Below are 21885 nucleotides of genomic sequence, written 5' to 3'. Positions count from 1 at the left end.
GACTGCTGCTGCTTCCCCTCCACTGAGTTTCCACTGCAGGGATGAGGCTGATGGAAGTGTGCTACTATCTCTTCAGAGGAGATGAAGGTTAATTCTCAAGGACAAGGCTGCAGTCATTTGCATCTACAATCTGTAACGGTCACAGCAAGAGGAAAACTACTCCTTCATTCATGTGGGAGTTGGTACAAAGATTAGCCTGTCGCAACAAACATGAAAACTATGCACACAACACAACCCTCAATGACTGTGTGCCACAAGATAGCGATACTGAATATAACCTCCTTCCTGAGATGGCATAAACCTTGAGGAGACTCTCCTGCTGAGATGGAGCCTTGCGCACATCAGAGGACTTTCCACAGATAATAAAATGATTCTGCAACCTTGGGCTGGTGGTGGGGGCAGAGCAACCTGTTATAGACTGACAGCAAACTCTCCATGGCTGTCTTGCTACATACTTTCATTTTTAGACAAGGACAGAGTCAAGGACAGTGGAAATGCTTTGCTCTAAGAATCAGGAAAACACACTTGTTCAAATACCTGCCTTCTGTCATATGCGTGCACTGTACAGGCACCCAAAACAGGCACGTACGCCTCAGCAGCTAAAGGAAATGAAAATGGTGATGGGAACATAGTGTGGAAATAGAGAGTGATGAGATGGACAGAACAAGAGATAGAAAGAGTCTGGAAATGGATGGGATGAAACAGAGCGTGAAAGCAAGCAGGCACGGAGTGACGGAGACAGGAGAAAAGATACTGGGGGGAGTCCTGTATGACTAACAGATGCCTGTGCCTTATAACAGAAGGGGTGCAGCGCTTAAATTTATCATGCCTTTCCAGCCATGTCCTGGCACAGGCAAGGGTGGAGAAAATAGAGAAAAGGGCTGTGGAGGGGGAGTGAAGGAGAGGACCTTTTATCTATCCATTTAGCTCTTGGCAAGGTTTAAAACTATATTGATCTGGGAGCTCTGGCTCTTGCAATTTTCTTTCACACACATGTATGAGTATATATATATAGATAGATAGATATATACACACACACGACTCTCAAGAAAACAGACATGGGGCGAGGCTGCTAGCCAGGGCAGCTAGAGGGGGAATAGAGGGGGGAAGACTGCAATGGCAGCAGCCCTTTTCTCTATTTAATATATTCATGGGGGGCTCGTAGTTGGACAAAGATTATGTGTGGTTGTTTGAGGCAGTTGTGGGTGAGACAGGAATACTGAGTTGGGGTTTGTGCTTTGAGGAGAGGGGCTTCAGGAGGCTGCCTGGGGTTTTGGTCCCAGAATGAAGGAGAAAGAGGGAGGTGGCGTGAGGTAAAAAAAAAAAAAAAAAGGAGAGCAGTATGTCATGCCATTCCTGTTCCCGCAATCACTCCCATATCAATCCCTCCTCCCTCTCCTCTATGTTTCCCCGCCCTGCCAGGAACGGCATCAATCATCTCGGAGAGCAGCGTTACAGGGCAGAAAACCAAGCAGCCTGCAAATTACTGTAGTGTACACACATGAACATATGCATTCAGACTCAAACACACGTTCATATTCCCCAGCGGGGTCATCGCAGATACATGCCACCCTGCATTTGACATAAACAGCCCTCCCCACCTGGAGCATGGTGCGTGTGTGTCATCGAAGCAGTGGGTTGAAACTACAAACTCAAGGTCTCTGCAGGGGAGTGAAGGAACCGCTACAGCGTTTTGGCATGTTGTTGCTACGGTGTGTGGGGGGTGGGTGACCTCCCTGCATGTTTTAACTGAAGAAAAAGGAACACAATGCTGGCACTATGCACCACCCGAAGCCACTAACCGTTCACACATCCCTGTAGTTATAGGTAAACACAAAAATAATCATTTGAGGTGTACAAAAACATGCATCATGAAACACACAAATACCAGCCAGTCTACAGATGGACAAGCACATACTGATCAGCACGTACACATTCTCTAGCAGGAGCATTTGCAGGTTCAGAGGCAATTAAGCACTACTCACATGCATCTTTCTTATCATCGTATTAAAAAGCACCGCTGAACCCTGTGCATGTTCAGGCTGTGCCCACTGCACACATGGGCACTGCTTGACCTGTGGCCACACACAGAGTAACACACACACACAGAGTAACACACACACACACACACACACACACACACACACACACACACACACACACACAATGAACAAATGTTAACCCCAAACCAGCAGCTGCCCTGAGAGAAAAAGCCGAACGTCTCAGCCGTCTGCTGAAGCTTGTGACAAGCTATCCAGGAAAAAACCCCACCAGCTTTTTTTCTTCTCAGAGCCAGCTGCTGTCACCCTGTCTTTAGGGAAACCGCACAACAACCGCCCTCTAATCTGAACTAGTAGCCCCTGCTGCAAGGACCCAGCAAGGTGTGTCAATGCAGGCAAGACACATTTGTCACTCACCACTCCATTCCCAGAGCATGCAATCTGGTCCAGGTCCAGAATAGCTGACATGTTTTTCCCACGCAGGAGAGGAGTGTGTTATGCTATGTGCGAGTGTGTGCTGGTCAGCTTTGAAGATCTCCAAAGGGAGGAGGAGGAGGAGGAGAAGGGAGGGAGCGTTGGTTGGAAGGGAGGGATGTAAGGGTGAGGCAGCAAGAGCAGCAGCGACAAGGAAGAGAGGGAGGAGAAAGACACAGCAGAGGGAGTGAGCAGGAGATGGGTAAATAATCTGAATGAAAGCAGAAGAGGAGGGGTGGAGAAGATGCAGAGAGAACAAGAGAGAGAGAGACAAGAGACAAGAGGTGGGAAAGAGAGCGGCAGAAGAGACAGAGGGGAAGGAGAGTGAGACTGCAGTTTGTGCTTGGTAGTCACAGCGCGTCCATACATCCAGTCACCGCTGCGTCTAATTGGATTGCAGTGGGTCAGGTGGGTAGAGGGAGAGGGTGGGGCTTGTAGGAGAATAGGGAAAAGGAGGGGGGTAGTGGGAGGAAGGGAGGGATTGGTTGTGTGGAAGAGGGGTGATGGGGTGCAAAGGATGCTGAGGCAGTCCTGGAAAATGGGCAGGCTGCTGACGTCACACAGTCGGACTGATAAAGTAAAGAGAGAGGAGAGGAGACTGACTTTTACAGCTCACCCTGGGCTGTGTTCTGCATCAGCAAAATGGCTGCCTATCACCAAATGTTACCAACTAATTCCACGAGACTCACTTTAGCTTCACCTTGCAGGAGAGGATAAGATCAAGTTATCTCAGCATCCAGAAATATCCCAACATGAATCTCCGAAACAAGACCCCGTTAATGGCAAGTGTAAGAGTGGATCAAAACACAACTCATTGTTACTGCAACACTTCATCATGTTCTTTCTACTTGTAGAGGTCCAGTACTCATTTCATTTAAGATAACTCTAACCCTGTTCCAAGAACCCACAACCTGCTACTATTTTTAGTCAACATTCACAACCCGACATCAGAGGATCTATTTCTCCTGAATGTGCCTTTGAGTAACTTGATCCACATAGTTTATTGATTTCTCCTTTTCTACCCTCCTCTGTCATCTGCACGACCACTAGCAGTGTAGAGTGTCACGCCTTTATTTGAGATAGGTTGCTCTGCGCAGCCAATGACATGCGTGCAAACAGCACAGAGTGGGTGGGATTACAGAGACAAGAGGGGCTTCATTGGTTAGTCAATGTGGCAGCATTGTCGAGTTATTTGGGGTTTTAGTTTCAATGCCTGCCTAAACTCCACCCATGCATAGAGGACAACAGAGGACGCTGGACAACTCCGCACATTTTCCTTCTTTATTTTGACTTTTGGTTTCAAAAGGAGAATCACTCAGTATAAGCATTAGGTTGATAACCGATAGCGTCTCTGTGGTCATCTAAGCATTGATGCAAATAAACTTTTCATCGGCTCATTTCTCGTCAAAAGAGCCCGTCATGCTGAGCAAACAAAAAACACAGTTCATTGGCTCATGACTTAACAAGCATGTTTGGTTGAAATCTGCTGTTTCTCCTCTAAAATGTTCCTGTCCTGACCCACAGAGGGTGCCACTTACACACAAGAGGTATAGGAACATTTTGAGAAATAAACACTTGATTCACAGACAAAGAACATTAGCCGATACTGGTATTAAAAATATGCATATGATCCTCATAATCAGATCCACAAAAGAGTAACAAATCCGACATTTAGCTAGTAGTAGAAGGTCACCAAAACAGGTAATTACAGTCAATTCAGTTCCATCTTCGGTGATTCAAGCCAGAGTGCAGAGAACATGAATAATTGTAGGTACACGATGATGATAAATCAGATTGTGGTGTACGTGTTATTTGGTCACATCAGCTCATGGTCATAATTAGTGTGTGAAAACACACGTTTCCTCGACAGAGCAGGTGCCTCTTTGTGTCATACACTGAGTCATTGTGTTCCTCTGCAGGACTCTGTGTGCCTGTTTGACTCCTCAGACTGCAGTCACGCTCTCGCTGCAGCTCACAGTTCAAGGCTGAGGTTTGCATCAAGACTGCGAGAATCCAATGTTTGACGACACATTTTCATCCTTATTGTAAAAGCTCAGCAAAACATTTTGTATAAAATGATCCACCACATCAAACAGTCAATTTGATCCTCTTCTGAGATGGTGAACGAGCAACATTTGTAACAGGCACTATGTTTCTGTGATGCGGAAGCGTACCTTTGGTACATCAGGTACAGGCGATCAACAGCAAGAAAAACACAGTGCACTAAAAACACATTACACAAAACATGACCCATTAGTCACACAATGAGCAGGCTTATGGCGCCCTCTGCTGCACTTCCTGAGACAGTGAGGATTTAAAAAGCCAAAGACGTGACTTGGCAGCCATTTAACCGAAGCACAAGAGCGACAGCTTCATCTAGTCTTTGTGTTTCAATTTCACAAGGTCAAAAAAGCAAATAGATCAACACTTGACATAACCCATCAATAATACCTAAAGATAAACAGAGAATTTAGACAAAACTGTAAAACATTATTCAATGTTTATATTAGCTCACAAAACATTTAAAGAGAATACTCTATAACATTAAATGCACTCAGGCTCCATAGATTCCCTATTTTCCTTCTGCTCTCCACAGCAAACACCACCAACCCTGAGATGCTCTATTTTTAAAGTGTGCAGTCAGCTTTTTCCATCTCCATGAAGTAACTCAGTGTTCTTAAGTACGCACAGCAGGCCCCAGGGGTGCAGGAGACTGACTCACACCTTCCTCCTTTTCTACCTTCTCAAAGGGTGTAAGCAGGGTGTAAGGGACACATCAATGCAGCACCACACCCTCTTGGTTCTCATCTCTGACTCCACCTCACCACCACCACCATCCAAGCCGTCTTTCTCGTGCAGGTGCAGAGGGTTTGAACAAGGCTGCAGTACCTGTGTGCTGCCTGTGGTGGGAGCTGTAGTAGCAGGAAAATCAAGAGAAGAGCAGCTGGATTTGTCCTCCAGCTGCTGGAATGTCACATTGGCTGCTCAGAATGATGGTGCAGCGGTGAGGACCCCTCCCCCACACACAGACTGTATTCATGGGAAGTCTGCTGCTAATGCCTTGTACTGCACGTGGGCTCCGGTTGTTCTAGTCTTATCAAACTGTGAGGCATTGGTAGTCTGGTATAATGAAATAATACACCCTATTTCAACAAGAGACATTTTACATCACAACGTTTTACCTTCACTTATGCACAAGAATAGTTGAATAAATACCAATCAATATCAACTATTTCATATTTCCCCCCACAGTTGAAAAATCTGCAAAACACACCAATTCACATTTTAATGTAGCCATTTTTATGACAAAATATCCTGCTATCACAATTTGCCTAGACACTGTGGCTACTAGGTACATGCTAGTAAGCTAGCTAACTAAACAGAAAAACATTTTCTCATGTTTTCATGTCCATTAACCCGAGCGTATAAATTCAGCAACAATCTTTACCAGGTCAGTGTTCCTTAAATTCATGCATATCTTCTATTCATTGATTGCTAGCTTGTTTGACTACAGGCCTTTTCTCAAATTAGACATTTACACTTGTCATAGTAGGGAAAGTACACGTCTTCCTAATAACATTCACAATGGCTCTGTTGTATTCAAGTCTCCCATTACAGCGCAACAGTGACACAGCATGTCTGATACCAGGTCCCTGAAACAGAAGCAGCTAAATCATTCATGTTAATAGCTGCACCCGTGCTATTCCAGCTTTGATGTGTTCAAAATACATTTAAAGTTCTAACTTTGCTGTACAAGTGACATTAATTTTATGGAGAACTTTCAAAAATAGATCACAGAGTCAGACAGTCAGGTCAAAATGGCTGCCATGGAAATAAGGTCAAATACGCTTAAGTCTTCCTCAATACCTCTGAGACTGGCAATTATCTTCTTTAAAGAACAAGTACAGCACGTTCCTGAATCCCAAGAGGATGAGTGGGAAAATGACATGATGAGAATATGAGCAGCTCAGCGATTGCAGCATTTTATAAATGTTTATGTATTAATACAACGAGATGCAGGCTGGACTGGATGCAGCAGAGCATGTAGCATGCTTGCCCCAGCTAACATGCTTTACTCTCCTCCCCTGCCTGCAGCAGCTATATTTAGCTCGGGTGGGATGCTGGGAGCAGGCGTGACTGCAGAAAGTGAGAGAGGGATGAAAGGTTTAACCCTTTGCAGCCATGATGCTCATGAACACAGCATAGTGCCTGCCTGTGGGAAGGCCCCCTCATCCGAGAGAATCCGTGCAAGAAAATGCTAATTGCAGAGCACAGAGGCAGAGAGCAGCTATGCAACTTCTCAGAAAAAGACAGCATCAAAGGAAGAAATCTGGAATAGTGCCCGCTCAAGGACAATGCCCCTTTTTTCTTGAATGATAATTAGTCTTACATTATCACATAAAAAGACCTGACTATGGTTGAGATTGTTACTGTGAAGAGGCATGCACAGAAACATAATATCACTGTGGAATAACCTGGGTAAGACATCTTGACACTTGTATTTCCCTTTCTGACTTTTACTTGGAAAGTACACTCTGTAATGATCACCTACATCCATCACACAACGACAAATTAACCATCTCTAAACTTATCACAAATCAAATACACACCTAAATAAGCACCGCATAAAGCACATTGTGGAACTCAAAAAGTCCTGAGAAAAATCTCTAGAAATGCTTTCTTTTTCCATTTGAAGCAAATGGTAAATGGACTGCACTTATATAGGCTAGTGCTTTTTTACTGTTCAGACCACTCAAAGTGCTTTTACACCACACATCACATTCACTCTGTCACACACACATTCATACACTGATGGCAGAGGCTGCTATGCAAAGTGCCAATCTACAAACAAGGTCAAACCATTCACATTCATCAAACACCAATGCTTTGGGGTTCAGTGTCTTGCCCAAGGACACTTTGACAGGTAGACTGCAGGATCGGGGATTAAACTGCCAAGCTTTCCATTGAAAGCCAACTGACTCTACCACTGAGCGACAGCCGCCCACACAGTAATTTAAAGGGACAGTACCATGTAAGACGAAGAAAACCTCAAACCAGTGTCTGTAATGAAGCTACTGGTCCATCCACCCACATGCTGTGTAAGGAAGCAAGTGTTAGTATTGTTTTCTGTATTAGCTAATGTAGTGTTGCATTGCTTTCTTACTCAACAATGAGCTGAAACAGAATCCAAAACTATTCAAGATCGTTTAAAGTGACCTTTGTTGCAGACACATTGCAAAGGACAAACTAGAAGAATAAGCTGGGCAAGCCCATGCCAAACAAATGCTTTCACCTCGGACCATTAACTGCCACTATGGCAGATTAGCCTCATTGATTCATCAACAATAAATCCTATATTTAGTAAAATGAGGTGTGCGCTAAAATTGGATGTTGCCTGTAAGGAACAATGTTCCCATGTAGGGCAAGTAAACAAATAGGTTCAGCAGTAGGGGTGTGAGATTGGTGCCATGTCCCAATACCCCAATCACCTTCCACTAACATATAAGCATCTCCTCTAACCATGGCAGTGCTTAGTGTGGCAGAGAGTGTTACTCACCTGGCAGTCGAAATCTTGAAAGTTGCGCGCATTCTGCAAAAGAGGTAAAAGAAAACAGTTAAAATAAAGAAAAGGCTGACACATGCCATATTTATGTACACGTGGGCTAAAAATGTACTTGTATTTACAGATGGATGGCAAGGCCCGTGTGGCAGTATTCATGTGTGAACAAATAGATCAAATCTGGCAGTGTCCCCACTTTTATAAGAGCGTGGTCACTTTTAATTTGTAATAGATTTTGTGAGACATAGATAAAAACATTTGGTCATTATGCTACAAACTCTAATTATGTCTGCATATTTTGGCAACGATTGCTGAAAACTAAGCACTCTACTAATGTAAAGTGAAGCTTGTGGTCTGTTAGTATCTGCTGCAACTCATGAATACTGTGATTAGGCGTGACACACTGTGGTGAGGACTTCATGCAGAGTTTTATGGATCTAATGGTCCAACTGATTGTGGATTTTTTTTCATAGCCTGTTATGCAAAACCTCATCATCTAATGAAGCAAATGTTGTCTGTTCTTCTTTGAAATACATTTTTGTCCTAATATCATAAGGACTAAATTCTAGGTTTTCACATACAAGGAATTTGACTTGGTTGACTTGGAATAAAAAAATAAAAAAAGAAGGTAGCTAGGAGCAGCAGTACCCCTACTGCCTGGGAACTTAAATAGAATAATATAACAATAAACAAAAAAGAAGTAATGGTGCAGCCTTTTACATAGAGTATTGTCCCAGTTGGTGTTTAGTCTTTATTCAGACAGCAGGATGCTACAGAACAAACAGACAGTGAAGTGAGCGTGGGCAGCAACAACAGAGAAGATTCAGCTGGGAATTAATTGTAGGCCAGACCAGTAGGGTGCACATTGGTGTAGATGCAGATGGAGGCTATAATGCTCCCCTTTTCTTCTTCTACTGAAAAGCAGTGCAATCTGTGCAAATCATGGTAAATCATGTTTATAGTTAAAGCCTACACTATTACATTGGTGTAATTGAGTTCTAATGGAGCTGACATACTGTAGAGTATGCTCTTTGAAGGTACAAGAAGAACCTTAAAGTGCTTTGGTTTCAAGTGAATTTTTAGAAAGAAATCCATTAGAATTGTCTTAAATAAATTCAATTTACAAATTGATTGATGGTTTATATCAAATTATTTATTGGTAAAAGATGTGATGCAGTTGTGCATATGTGTATAATTAAGCAATATCACATAAGAGGGAGTGATGTACTGAATATCATCACGGCTGTGATTCGGTCGTAGGCATGAGGCCGCAGGTAAGTGCCACAGATAATCACAGTACAACATCACGACCTGGAGTGTGATATTGCTTTTATACAATAGCTAAACAAGCGGTAAATAGTAGTAAACATTATTAATCAACAACAGATTGGTTTTTGATCCACTAACTCAACTAGTTTCACAACTTTACTGAAACTGGACTTTTGTTGCCAAGCAACACAAACATTCTCCTGCACTCTGTCTACAGGTTACCACAGATCAGCTACTTTGTATGATGTATATTTATCTGTTTGATTTAATTTATAAAGCACTTGGCTGAGGCGGAGTGATGTTGTTCTCTATATCGCCACTCATGGAATTCCTCTTGTCCAATTGTCTAGATGACTTGGTCAGAACTAACTGTTGTATAATTGCTGTTATGACAACTGTTGCACTACACAAGTATTTAATAATCCCCCCTTCTTGTTTTCTCTTATGTATGTTCTACATTGAGGTCAACTCTAATCCTATGCATTGGTAACCTTGCTGAAGTCCAATACAACCGTTGTTATGGTTACTTTGCTGCTGCAGACAGTACTGTTCTTCCTCGTACCAGACTGCATCATACATAAATGCATTATGTGTACGGAAAACAGAACGTGCTTCAGTCACTTCTCAACAGGATTAGAGACAAAATGAGGATCCTCCATCATCACTGTTATCATGTCATGATCTCCATGGGCTTTCAAGAGTCCTGGTTGTCTTTTTAATGAGCTGGCCACTAGGTGGAGTGAGAGGTCAGTTACAGCATCTTTCATTCATATGATTTTAAGAATTATATTCCTTTCCCCGTCACCTCACACAAAACATCTTCATTACACAGCATGGCAGCCCAACAATATGCTCCTTCTTATTCTTCAAACATCGACTGAGGTGACTCAGTCCCCTCAGACCTGATACATCACTCACGCCTCCTCTGAGGCACCGTACCCTCCTGACTGTCTGTGACAGTTGTTTTTCAGGGGGTCAAACACTTAAACAAGTGTATCCACAGACTATCCTCTTTCTACTCAGCTAATCAGCTGTTGAGATGGAGCAGGTCAGAGGAAGAGGAGGAAAAGGAGGAGGCCAGAAGATGAAGAGAGGAGCTTTGATCTGCCATTGGGTTTTTTCTCCTCCACACTTCTCTCTGTTTTTGCCGTCTCTCACTTGCTGGATTCTTTCAAGCTCTTAAAAATAAAGAGATGAGTTTCTTCCGGCGTCTCCTTTGATCTCTTCTCATTCTTGCTTGACTGTTTTTTCTGACTCTCTGCATGTCTTACATTATACGCCCCGCATCTCTTCTTCTCTCTTGCCTCATTCCGTCGACATCCTTTTTTTCTCTCTTGACTTGCTCGCACCCCTCTTTTCTTTTTCCTCTCAACAGTCGAGCAGATATGAATAATTCACTTTGATGAACGGGACTGCAGAGTCTGCATGCCTAGTGTATTAGCGTATGTATTTGCTTGGTGAGAACATACGGGGTGCTCGTTCATTCACTGTAAGTCGGCACAACATGTCTGTTTGGTTTATGTGAGTGGTTCTTCATGTTGTTTTAGGTGCACAGTCGTGTGCCTGTTCCACTATCAGCTTGTCACTGTCCTGTCCTTCCCTCAACTCACCTTATTGGTCAGCAGCGGCTTGATCTCAGTCAGCTGTACATCCTGCAGCTCATCCATCTTCCTGTCTCGTCACTGTAAACCACTCTGTCCAAGAAGAAAAGAAGAAAATGTTACACTCGCTGATAAAATAACATCTATAACAACAAAAGCAAAATAATACATTGTGAGAGCACGTCAAAAACGAACATGAAAATTCAAGGCAAGAATGATCCTTTCAAAAGGGATGCCTGGAGTGGATTCATATCTGAGTCTTGTTAGGTGGTGGTTCTGTTTGCTGCAATAATAATTGCCATTGAAGGAGGGTAGGTGGACCAAAAGCTGGTTCTGGTTTAAACAATTAAATATCAGGACATAGTGAAAAGTGTTAATCACAATTTCTCCAAGTCTAAAGTGACATATTTTGTCAGACAAACAGCTCAAAACCCAAAGTTACTCAGTTTACGTTGATATAAAACAAAGAATAAACAACAACTTCACAACTTAACGTAGCAAAAAAACATGAATCATGTTTGCCTTGACAAATGACTTAAACCACTGATCAGCTAATCAAATAACTGATGGTGTCAGTACTAGGTGCACTTCATGGCAACAACCACATCTGATGCAGATCCATTAGTAGTAACGTGAAAGGAACCTCATCTTCTAGACTTCATGTTATGATACGTATGATGGTACAAGCTGAGCCAAGGGGATAGAGGGCGTATTCTCTATCAATTCTCAGGCTAAGGTCACACCTCCAGTCCACACAGATGGTATGCACACATGCACACACAAAGGAATCAGGCCAGGTTTAGCAAGAAGCTCTAAAGCCCACCTCATTTGTTTTCCCCTTGAAACCAGCCGTTTGTCCCTGCACGTAATTACTGAACAAAATGTCCCCCTCCCCCACTTTTCTTGAAATGGTACATCTCAGGCCTTTCCTGCTTGCACAAGGTAAGGACAGGAAGTGGTATTGAATTACCTGGCTCTGCCCACCAGACAGGCTCATGTTGCACATAACAGCAGATGGAGCCTCTGCCTCTTCTAGGTCAATGCTTACAACTGGAAGACAAAGCCAAACCTGCCTGCACCACAACACAAACAGCCTTTATATAGAAAGAACACATTAATCACCTACAGATACACATCATTCTAGAAAACAAACAAGAAAGGCAAGAGCATTTTGGCAGAGGACAAGCCAACTGGAGGAGCAGCAACAATCACTTCCTGAGTGAGAGCAGACTACCTTGGAACAACCTTGAGATGTGGGTATCAGATAACCTTCAGGGTTTGTTATGATTTTAACCGAAAACTAAGAGTGGGAAGTCATGTCTGTGTTACCAGCAGTTTCATCCCGTGATGGCCTGACATAGGACTGAACGGACAGCTGCCTATTGACGCATGAACGGGGTCAGAGGTCATCCTACTTTGGCAACAGATTGCATCTTGCTTGGAAACAACCAGGGAAGCAGATGGGAACAACTGAGCACAATCCTCAAATTACATAAAACAGTCAGGGAAAACAATGCAGAAACATCGAGTGTTGGAAGTACTAAGCCATCAGCATGGGGAGTGAAAACATGCCCGGCAAAATCCCTGCTGACAAATCCGGCTCAGTGGTGGAACTAAATAATATTTAGACAAGTGAACAAGGAGAAAAGAAAAACAAATACTCTGCATGCTTGACCGTATTGGCCGGATCAATCCAACACTTCCTCAGGCTGTCACAGAAAGAGGGAGGGAGGCAAAAGCCGCTTTAATTGTATTCGGCTAGCCGGGTAATCGAGGTGTTAAGGGAGTCGGGGTCAGGTTGAGCTTAAACCAACTGACAGACTGACTGGGGGGCTTTCAGAGCCCAACCCCACTGACCCCTTTTACTGGGTAACCTAGGCAACTAACCGCCATCACTTCCCCACCATCTTCCTGACTCTTCCTTATGTCTCCACCTCAAAGAAAGTCGTGTCCCTGGGGGGCTGTAGCAGATCTCAGACCCCCTTAACCTTGCATCAAATCGCCTTAAAGAGCACCACATCCCATTCAGAAACATCCACCACCTTCTTCACCCTTCTCTACCTCTTCCATGCCTGCACCACCGTTCAGCATACGCAGCTGTTGCCATAGAGACAAAGCTGGTTGCTGGTGTTTATTCTAAACTGGGCTATCCCCGAGGGACAGATGTGAGGCAAGGAGACATGGGAAATAGATGGTGGTAGAAATGAGAAGACTTCAGCAGCGTTTACCCCTGACAGTCATAGGGACTCAAATGAGTCATGCTGGCTGTACAGATATGACAGTAAAGCTTTGTGTAATTTCAATAGAGAATCAGGAAGAGTAGTCCCAGATGACAGGAGGGAAATTCCATTTGCAGTCTGTGCAGATTGCGGGCTTCGTCCCATATTCACACCATGTCATTAATGTGGATGAGACTGGGGGAAGGATTGACAGAGCTGATGATGTAGAACGAGTCCCTCTCGCCTCGACAGCAAGAGCGTCAGTTGTGCTGGGTTGCTCTCCCAAACAGTCTCCAATACCAGAATCTGTTTTATTCAGCTCTCCCGCTTCCAGATGAGTAACACGAGCATTACATGCCGGCTCTCACACATGATTTCCCTCATCTATTCTTCAGGTCCATTTCTCTGTGGGGTATGTAGCCGCCCAACTGAGCCTCATCTCTGCGCTAAATATCATGTCATGCAGCGAGGGACAAGGGGGCTGTGCTGGGCGAACAAATGACAGCAGAAACAAATCGTGTCAGAGGAAAACCACAGGAGGCCTTTTCTGTACAGCAAAGGTCAGTTTTCACTGCAGCTTAGTGTCAGTGCCGTCTCTGGGAATTTCAATTCCAACACAAATACTGTACAAAAGAAAAGCACAGACATGTTGAAATCTGTCGGTTTAATAAATGCAACTACTTCATTAACCCTGCTTTCCTCCCCCCGTTTCTCCTGTCACTGCTGCCTGCCTCACACTCATCACAACTCAAAAAAGAGAGAGGACACACCTTTACCTTAATGCTGAGCTGCAGACCCCACAATTCATTGCAATGCCAAACACCTACTGTAGATATATGGTGTCGCTGCCAACATAAAGGAGTCCTGTAGCTGCCATGTCAGCAGACGGCGTGGAGTGATCGATGAACACTTCCCCAACGCCTCCTCCCACAGCCTCCTCCTCCTCCTCCTCCAGTCTATGCACACTCTCTCCCTGTGTTTGTCGATCCATCTCTGTCTCAATCGTGGGCCGTCAGGAGGTCCATGCAGGCTTGGTTGCATGATGGACGGCTGGGAGCCCAGCTGTGATGGCGACCCTCCCGTTAGCCCCTTTAATTAGCCCTCTTTCCTCTATATTGTCATGGCAACCAAGACTTCAGGTTTACTCAATGCCATCATCATTCATATCATGGCCGTGCTTTGACTCTGACCTCTTTGGCTTCTGGTTGACTGAAGTGCATGTGACCGTGCTGACCTCATATTAACCTACCTTTGGGTCTCTATGTAGACCCCGACTCAGCCTTTGCATGTATTGCCATGGTGATATAAAGAAGAAATCCTAAGCCGCTTATTATCACTGTCTGCAGAAGAAGAGGTTTACAGCAAACATGTTCAGGTTGTGGTGGACAGTTGTGTGAAAGCCTATGTGATGTGATTCTGATTCAAACTGCATATTAATAACTCCCACAGAATTACAATCCAATCAATAATTCTTTTGATATTTGTGATTGACACACAGCCATTTATTAGTGTTGCCTAGAGTAGAGGGATTTCACAGTTTCTGGACAAAACACGTCACAACAGGTCAACTCGGCCTTACCCCAATAAGACTTCTAATGCAAAAATGTAAAAAACACAGTTAAGAACCCCAATGTTTGTTCCTGTTAAGAGAGGTACACACTACAAGATAATCAGGTTGATTTTGGGCCTGATTCCCCCCTTACGACAGTTGTAAGCAAAGTCCTGATGTTTTGATGGTTCTAAAGATTACCATACCAGATGTTCCTGTGGCGTGAGGAATGTTAAGAGTGGTTTTACTTCCCTCAATCTGCTCGGAAGACCATCATGGCCGTACTAATTTCAAATCGTAAATATTAAACATGTTCAATATTTATGATCTGTTATCCTGTTGTGTGGGGGCCAAACCCCCATGACAGCCGAGCACGCAATCTGTGATTGTCACGTGGAACGAAAAACAATAGCCAATGGGGAAGCAAGCTGACTGAAGAAGGAAGCACAATACTCTTTGGCACAACAACTGCAGCAAAAAAACAAAAAAACAAACGTAGCCATGGTGACAAAAGCAAATGGGGAGTAACATGTACAGCCCATGTTCACGCTGTCTCCTCCTCTTCATCCAGTTTGTTCCTTTTTCTTCCTGAATTTTCAGTAAAAAGTCCAAAAACTATCATCGCCAATTCTTCCGGCCCGTCGCCCACAATGTTTGTTTGCGCTAATGTCTCGTTTGACCGTGAGAGTTTTGCGAGATTTCCTGGTTGTTGGTCAATGGAATCTATTAGTGTGTGGTGTGCTGTTTTGGCGTATTCGTTGTTCTCTACACACTGTAAGAGCAAAACTGTTAAATCTATGATTATATATTGTCATGTGTGGGGTCTCACATTTTCAACATGTTAAGATTTGAAAAATCTTTTAGTGTGGACCAGGTATTAAAAGCTATGTTGAACTGTGAACTGTTTTCTAATTATTTTTTAACCTTTTGAGCGAAACTTCTGGATGAAAATATTTTGACTTAACAACTTGGCAAAGACTTTCCGGATGAACAATTATTTTTGCACTCTTCGTCACCTGTCAGGCCTTCAAAGCCTCAAGTTGATGGGCTCAGTTCATCAAAAGGTCCAGCTTTTTATTCGGTTAAACAGCTATTGACAATTACAGACTTATCTCTAGCTAGAGGAAGCGGTGTCACCTGGCTGTCAGCTCTCTCTGGGAAACAAATTATTCTAATGGCAGGTTGTATCACAGAGGAACACAAGCGTGTCTGTCCTCAACTGGAGCCTCAGTCTTCCGTCAGCACTTCACCAGTCGTCACATCACAATAGAAAATAGGCCAGCTTGAATTCCAGAGATACTACCCTCCTGCCAACAGCCTAACTTCTATGTCGGCCTTCTTTATGTGCAGGAGCGTTGTGCTATAAACAGGTGGAAACAGTTAATCCCTGCACAGTCACCAGTGTGGTGATGCCCTGCTCATGGACTGAGAGACTTTTCCACCCAGGAGGAAAGGCACTAGAAATTTTTTTTCAACTTTTCATAACCAGGCCAATCCTGCGTTAACAGTTCACAGTCTGCGGAAGTAGCAATCCTGCTGGAGTAAAGCTAATGGACTGTGACATGGCTCCCGCACAGATTATTGCCTTTACCTGAGCAGTTTGGTAAGAGAATTAGAAGAGTTTCAGCCCCCCACCCACTCCTGTCAGGTCGATAACAACCCGGGTGATGGAAAGGATAGTTGAATTATACAGGGGAGGGAAGAAACCTGATCTGGAGTTTTGTTCTCCATCATGGAAAAGCTGACCTATAGTACAGAACATCCCCTGCTGATACTGTCAGCAAACACACACAACGATGAACAGTTGGATCTACACACTCACATGCACACAACTCCCCAAACATCACAGACTTAATTAAATGACAGCTTGCTCTCCCGAGGACCTATCAGCCTCCTCACAGCTCATATGAGTCTTGTGACTCAGGCTAACATATCTTTCTTTTATTCTTCCGACAATATAACAAAAACAATGATGAGACAGTTCTGTGATGTCTGTCTCTTTCATTATTCCATCAAAATGATCTATTCTGATCCAACCTAAAAAATGTAGAACAACACCTACTTCTCTTTTTGAAACCGATCTGTAAAACTGCGTAGGGAAGCTTTGAGACATGATCCAGCTCACTTGTAAGATAACACATGGATACATGCAGACGATCACTGAAAAGATGACAAAGCAAAATGAAATCTCTCATTGGTTGCAAAGACAAAAGAAAAGGAAGTGGGCAACTCAATCTGACAGGGAAGCTATTTTAGGACAGATATTACAAGAAACAAATCTTCCTCCTCAAATACCGACATCCTTGTTTGATCCTTCCGGGATTAAAAATGTCTAATAAATGCTAAATACTGCATTACTATAATTGACTCATCCGCTCTTTGAAAACCGAATCTGAAGGCAGAATCACTCAGTCACTATTACATTTAATATCCCGAGCCTCCGGCCAGCCATAACTCAAAATGCAAGTGATAAAAATGCTGTAGAGGTTATACTTGGACGGGACAAGGGATATTACACACACAGGGACTATTATTGCGAGTGCTGCTGTGAAGGTATAAGACACACCACCAATAGCATTTGTGCGTGGGAGGAGACTCATGACCTTGTGTTCTAGGTCATAATATCCATTGGTAGTGCGCACGCTTCTTCAAAACATCTGCTTAATGACACGCACAACTGCATCTTTTTATAGAGGAAATCCTAAGCTGATCGTTCATCATTTGCATTTTACTGTGTGTGTGTTTGTGTGAGTGTATGTGAGTGTGGGAGGAAAAGCCTGGTTCATCAGCAAAGATGCTCATTGGCACATAGCAGCCTCCACACTAATCTGCCTGCCAAAAAGGGAGCCCCTCTGCAGACACACCAAAACCCTGACCTTTATACTCAGACGGCATGGGGACAGACTCTGTTGCTCACAGTTAGACATCCTTGCAAACAGACTCGTAAACAGACACACACCCAGTCTCAGACACCTGAAGGCACCAATAGTAACACCTACTGTATATACACTCACACAAATCTGAAAGCTGCAGGACCACTGAGAGCATGACCCCTCTCATTACTCTCTCAGGGCTTTTAAAAAATTACATTATTCCTTGAGGGGCCACTTTATCTGCTAATGGTCTTATGAGATTGGAGAGCAGCTTCTGGCTGTATTGATTTATAACCTCACATCTATTGACATCAGCATGCTTCACTTCTCACATGAAAATGCACACAGCCAGAAGAGTGTTCAGAGGAGAGCTAACTAGCTTTCTACATACAGCGCTGTGGTTCATAAAATGATGTGTCATAACTTCCAGTGTCACGCTAAATTTACTGCGCTAACACAGACCCAGAGACCGACAGCAACATTTTCCACTGGTGAGGTGATGTTTCAAACCAGCAAACTGGAAACTCAGTCTATCCGTTAGGCCTGTGACAGACAAGGAAGTAGATGTAGATGTAGCAGTTATGAATGTTGTATGTGTACTGCTGTATATGTAAAGCTTAAAGTGTGTGTGTGTGTGTGTGTGTGTGTGTGTGTGTGTGTGTGTGAGGGCAGCAGGGATGTGAGTCATCCCTCCCATGTCCCTCCCTGCTCAGTACACTGTACTATACAGTCCCACAGAGTAGCTCAAGCATCTGTTTTGGTGTCATGCATTAGTAAAGAATTGATTACTGCACTAAGCTTTTTCAACCTAAAGACCGTATTAATGTTCCATCACTCTTACTGGATATCTACATTACAACACAGTAGTAATAATAGTAATAGCAATACAAATAACGCAACCAAAACATATTGCCAATGACTTAAGTGTAGGGATTTAAATTAGCACCTCCCACCTGCCAGGATAAATGTTGGCTCTGGCGGGTAAAAAATTCAGGTCACTTGGCATGGCAGTTAGGTTGTTCTTATGTTAATAAACATTATAATTTAATGTCATTCTTAAGTAATGAACAGGCAGAGACTCAGGTTTTATTAAGTCATTTTATACGTTTTTTACTCTTAAGAACCACTGACTCCGTTTACAATTCTGCAGGACCTTTCAGACACAACTCGAGCCATTTGAAGAAATGGGTAGCGGTGCACTAGTGTCTGAAAGGGCACTCGAGTAGCCGATCAAAGTTGTTAAAATTATAATCTCAAATAATTTAATTTAAATAAATGTCTGTTAAATCACTGTATATCACTGAATGAGGTAACACAATGGTGATTGAGCCTATGGCCCACTGATGAAAGCCTTTGCAGTTGCAGAATTATGGACAGGGTGTCTGGTGCGACTTCACAAAAAATCCCAAGCGGCGCCCAGTTAGTGACGCGTTTTCCATCACCAAGCTGTGGTTGGTCTGCCAGAGAGAGTAGGTGGAGCTAAGCGGCTGCTTTTCCGGTCTCTGCAAGTGTTGTGAGTAAACAGTGATCTACTATGGCTGAACAAACACAGAAAAGATCGATGACTACAGATACAACTTCAACAATAAGTGAAAATCCAAAGAAAAAGACACAAATTCGACGCTCAGATGAAGACAAAGTCTAAAAAGGAAAGCGACCGTCAGCGAGGAAAATAAAGAATTACAACCGGAGCCAACCGTGGACGACGCACATGCAACACTGTTTAGATATCTGGGAAGTGTGCTCCAGCAATTACCATTTATCATCATAGGTGCCGCCAAAGACAACAAAACTGGGATCTGAGAGATTACAACTTTAAGTGACCTGCCACAGTGAGGTGAGGGGAAAAACCTCGAGGCCTAAGTGTCAATCATATGAATCAGCGTTAATCAAAAAATAGACGAGGAATATTCTAACGTGGAGGAAACCGCACACGGCATAGAAAGCTTGGCTGCTCCCTTCCTAGTCGATGCTTGGAAAAGCCGGGAATGGTATAGACAAGTCGTGTGATTGCATGTTTGTCTTATTTTGTAACACAAGTGCAACACTGTTGTTATGCTTGCAGTCTCGTCACCATGCTAAAAGGACGCTCATGTTGTTGTGTGAACTACAACTTTAGAGTGACAATAAACCAAAATTGGAAATTTCCATTTGCAGGACGCTTCAGCGAGCTCTGGGCCCATCATAGTGAAGATTTTCTTTTCATCCAGGAGAACGCTGTGTCCCGTGTACGCCACTGACCTTTTATTCTTTCCAAACCTTCAAAATCTTTTCCTAAACTTGACAAAGTGGTTTAGGCACAAAATGTACTTGGTAAGGTAAGGTAAGGAAACTCTATAGGTTTAATCTTTGGGTTATCGCAAAGTTTAGTTAATGAACAACTTTCAAAGTTTCAGTTTTCTTTGCTTATGGAAAAAAGTGACAAGCTGACCCAGTGTGAGCTGACGAGAAGGTGTGTGAGACAGAACATAATGCACTGTCCCAGGGATGCATTTTCAAGTCCCGTCTACAAAACAATTTTTTCTCCTTGTTGGGCCAGAAACTGGTATATGGGTGAGAATGGATGCAAAAAACCAACAAAAGACACTAGATTACAGATTTTAAGTGGTGAGAACAAAAACAACAGAATAGTCTTCTCTGCTTGCCACAATAACACTCATGAATGATGTTTTCATCTTTCCTTCGACTCCACACAATAACCTGCAAGGTACTGCCACAGCTGATCCTCTCAAACGATGATAAATAGACTAATAAGAGAATAGCAATACAGACAGTGCTTTAGATAGCTGTAGCTACATGACACACATCATCAATAAATCAATTCTCACTAGCATAGACGGGTCTTTCACAAAGGAAGGCATGAAGGGAGGATGAGGTTAAAGGGAAAAAAAATTCAATACTGGGGGGGTCACCAAGAGGCAAATGAATCCTGATGAATTTGCCAGAGGTGTGAGGCCGGCCCTCCCAGCTGAGCTCCTCCTGGTATCTGCCTATAAATAAGAGAGAGTGGCCGGGCCTGTCGGCCCTGCACTCAGTGCTGCTAACAGAGTACCTGCCCCTTCTCCGCCACGCTACACTAGCTGCTGCTCTGTTAGTGGGGATTTCCTCTGCCATGCCTGCTTGAGCCGACAGCACAGAGAAAGACAAAGTGCAAAAGGGATGCTGCGTGTGTGTGTGTGTGTGTGTGTGTGTGTGTGTGTGTGTGTGTGTGTGTGTGGGTCCCAGCTGGCTGATGTGAGCAGGCAAAGTTTCTAGACCAGCAGGGTCCTGTTGGAGGCTCAGCAGGATCTGTTGACCGCGGTCAATCCGGCCGAAGGGCAGCTGTGGAGGCAGCAGCGAGACCATCTGCATAGCCCGGACACTAGCCCGCCCACACCACACACACACACACACACACACACACACACACACACACACACACACACACACACACACACACACACACACACACACACACACACACACACACACACACACACACACACACACACACACCTTCACAATCAGTTTAACAAGCTGGGTAGAAACATGAGAAACCGCTCCCATGAAACATTAACAGAGCACAGAGACATGAGAGCTCTTGAGGCTGAGATAGTAAAGACGTCTGAACACACTGAGGCCTTTGAATCAGAACATGTGTCAGCGTGTTGCAGTGTATGAATCAGTGCACAGAAGCCTGTTGCCTCACAGGAACACAGCCTCTGCTAATAGAGCTATCCATGTGGTCAGCCTGCCTGTCACAATGACTGATTACTGACAACTCAATCTCCCACAGAAACACAGAGGTGGCTCCTCCGGCACCTCTCCTTGCGAGTGCTCGCTGTGGAGGTCGGCGGTGTCCTTGGCAACCACAGGGGCCCTCCCCCTGAGCCATCCTCAGCTGGTGGCGCCACTGAAATCGAATGACCTTTTCACCATCATTTACATGAAGTCATTCTCTTCTCATCACAAAAAACAACGCTACATAGAACGCTTCACCAGCGCAGCTTTCACTTATCACTCAGGATGCTAAAGCCGATGTCCTTTACTGTTAATGTAGCAGTGAGCATCAAATGAGTCAGAAAAAGGAACGGACAATTATCCCTCTTCCTCATATGCATCAACAGCACACATGTAACACCTACAAGTCACGACTCACACTGAGCTACACACACAAAGCACTCAGGCCCAATCTCTCCGATTGTAACTCCAGCTTTTGGTGATTAAGACTTTGCCCATCATCTCTGTCTGAATTGAACAGCTTCTAACAGGAACGCGGGGGGGGGGGGGGTCTTCAAACCACGAGGGCTGACTTTGTCTGCCATTTGCTTCTTCACAATAACAACCACTAAAGCATTTAA

General features: G+C 43.9%; 1 protein-coding gene across 3 annotated transcripts in view; it reads right to left on the bottom strand.

Annotated features, from left to right (window-relative positions):
* The window catches only part of ndrg3a (ndrg family member 3a), a 34851-nt gene that overhangs the window by 9629 nt on the left and 3337 nt on the right, over positions 1–21885 (bottom strand). For 2 of the 3 annotated variants that reach the window (XM_069677672.1, XM_069677673.1), the window contains exons 2-3: positions 10914–10997; positions 8032–8064 (exon numbers count right to left, since the gene is read on the bottom strand). In XM_069677672.1, coding sequence (XP_069533773.1) covers positions 8032–8064; positions 10914–10970 — 90 coding nt within the window. In that variant the 5' untranslated portion in view covers positions 10971–10997. Of the gene's footprint in view, positions 1–2417; positions 2800–8031; positions 8065–10913; positions 10998–21885 lie in introns of those variants that run through there. The other variant, XM_069677674.1, reaches the window with a different exon arrangement.

Source organism: Semicossyphus pulcher, unplaced genomic scaffold, assembly GCF_022749685.1.
Source record: "Semicossyphus pulcher isolate SPU_LCO1_2020_fin unplaced genomic scaffold, fSemPul1.0.p SCAF_3, whole genome shotgun sequence".
In the NCBI taxonomy this organism is placed as follows: Eukaryota; Metazoa; Chordata; class Actinopteri; order Labriformes; family Labridae; genus Semicossyphus; species Semicossyphus pulcher.
This window is presented reverse-complemented; position numbering and strand designations above follow the sequence as displayed.